Here is a 523-nt window from a genome sequence, read left to right as displayed (position 1 = left end):
CGCCGCCGCCGAGAGCGCCCCGGGACGGGTGAGCATCCTGTAGCCCCTTGCTCGCCTTCGCAGCCGCGGCTTCCTCCGCCATCGCCAAACCGGGCAAACCCCGCAATCTCGCGTCTCTCTCGCCTCCCCCACTTCCAGAGCGTAACTCCGGAGCACCTCTCCGAGGCGGCTGCAAAATCTCTTCACCGAGCGGCTTCCACCGGGATGCCGGCGCGCCGGGGTGCGCGATGCCCCGGGAAGCCCGGCCTCGCAGCCCCCGACGGTCCGCACACACATCGCTACCCCGACGCGCCGCGCTCCGAAGTAGCCCGTCCCGGTAAAGAAAGCAAACAAGCAAACATTTTAAAACAAACAAACGAGCAAACAAACCCCCTAAAAGTCCTTCTGAGGGTTAAAATCGTCCCCTCTCTCCAAAGGCATCCCGTAGTCCGTCGTTTGCCGCCGGCGTACGTACCCTGCGGAGCCCCGCACCAAGGTGGGATGCGGTTCTGCTCCGCTCACCATCGTAGGCTCCCAGATGTCC

At 64.4% G+C, this 523-nt stretch overlaps 1 protein-coding gene across 1 annotated transcript in view; it reads right to left on the bottom strand.

Annotated features, from left to right (window-relative positions):
- VGLL2 (vestigial like family member 2) overlaps positions 1–523 on the bottom strand; it is a 6,487-nt gene that overhangs the window by 5,760 nt on the left and 204 nt on the right. Inside the window, exon 2 of the mRNA XM_031066722.1 lies at positions 56–384. Coding sequence (XP_030922582.1) covers positions 56–384 — 329 coding nt within the window. The remainder of the gene's footprint in view (positions 1–55; positions 385–523) is intronic.

This window comes from Geospiza fortis, unplaced genomic scaffold (genome assembly GCF_000277835.1).
Source record: "Geospiza fortis unplaced genomic scaffold, GeoFor_1.0 scaffold98, whole genome shotgun sequence".
Lineage (NCBI taxonomy): Eukaryota > Metazoa > Chordata > Aves > Passeriformes > Thraupidae > Geospiza > Geospiza fortis.
This window is presented reverse-complemented; position numbering and strand designations above follow the sequence as displayed.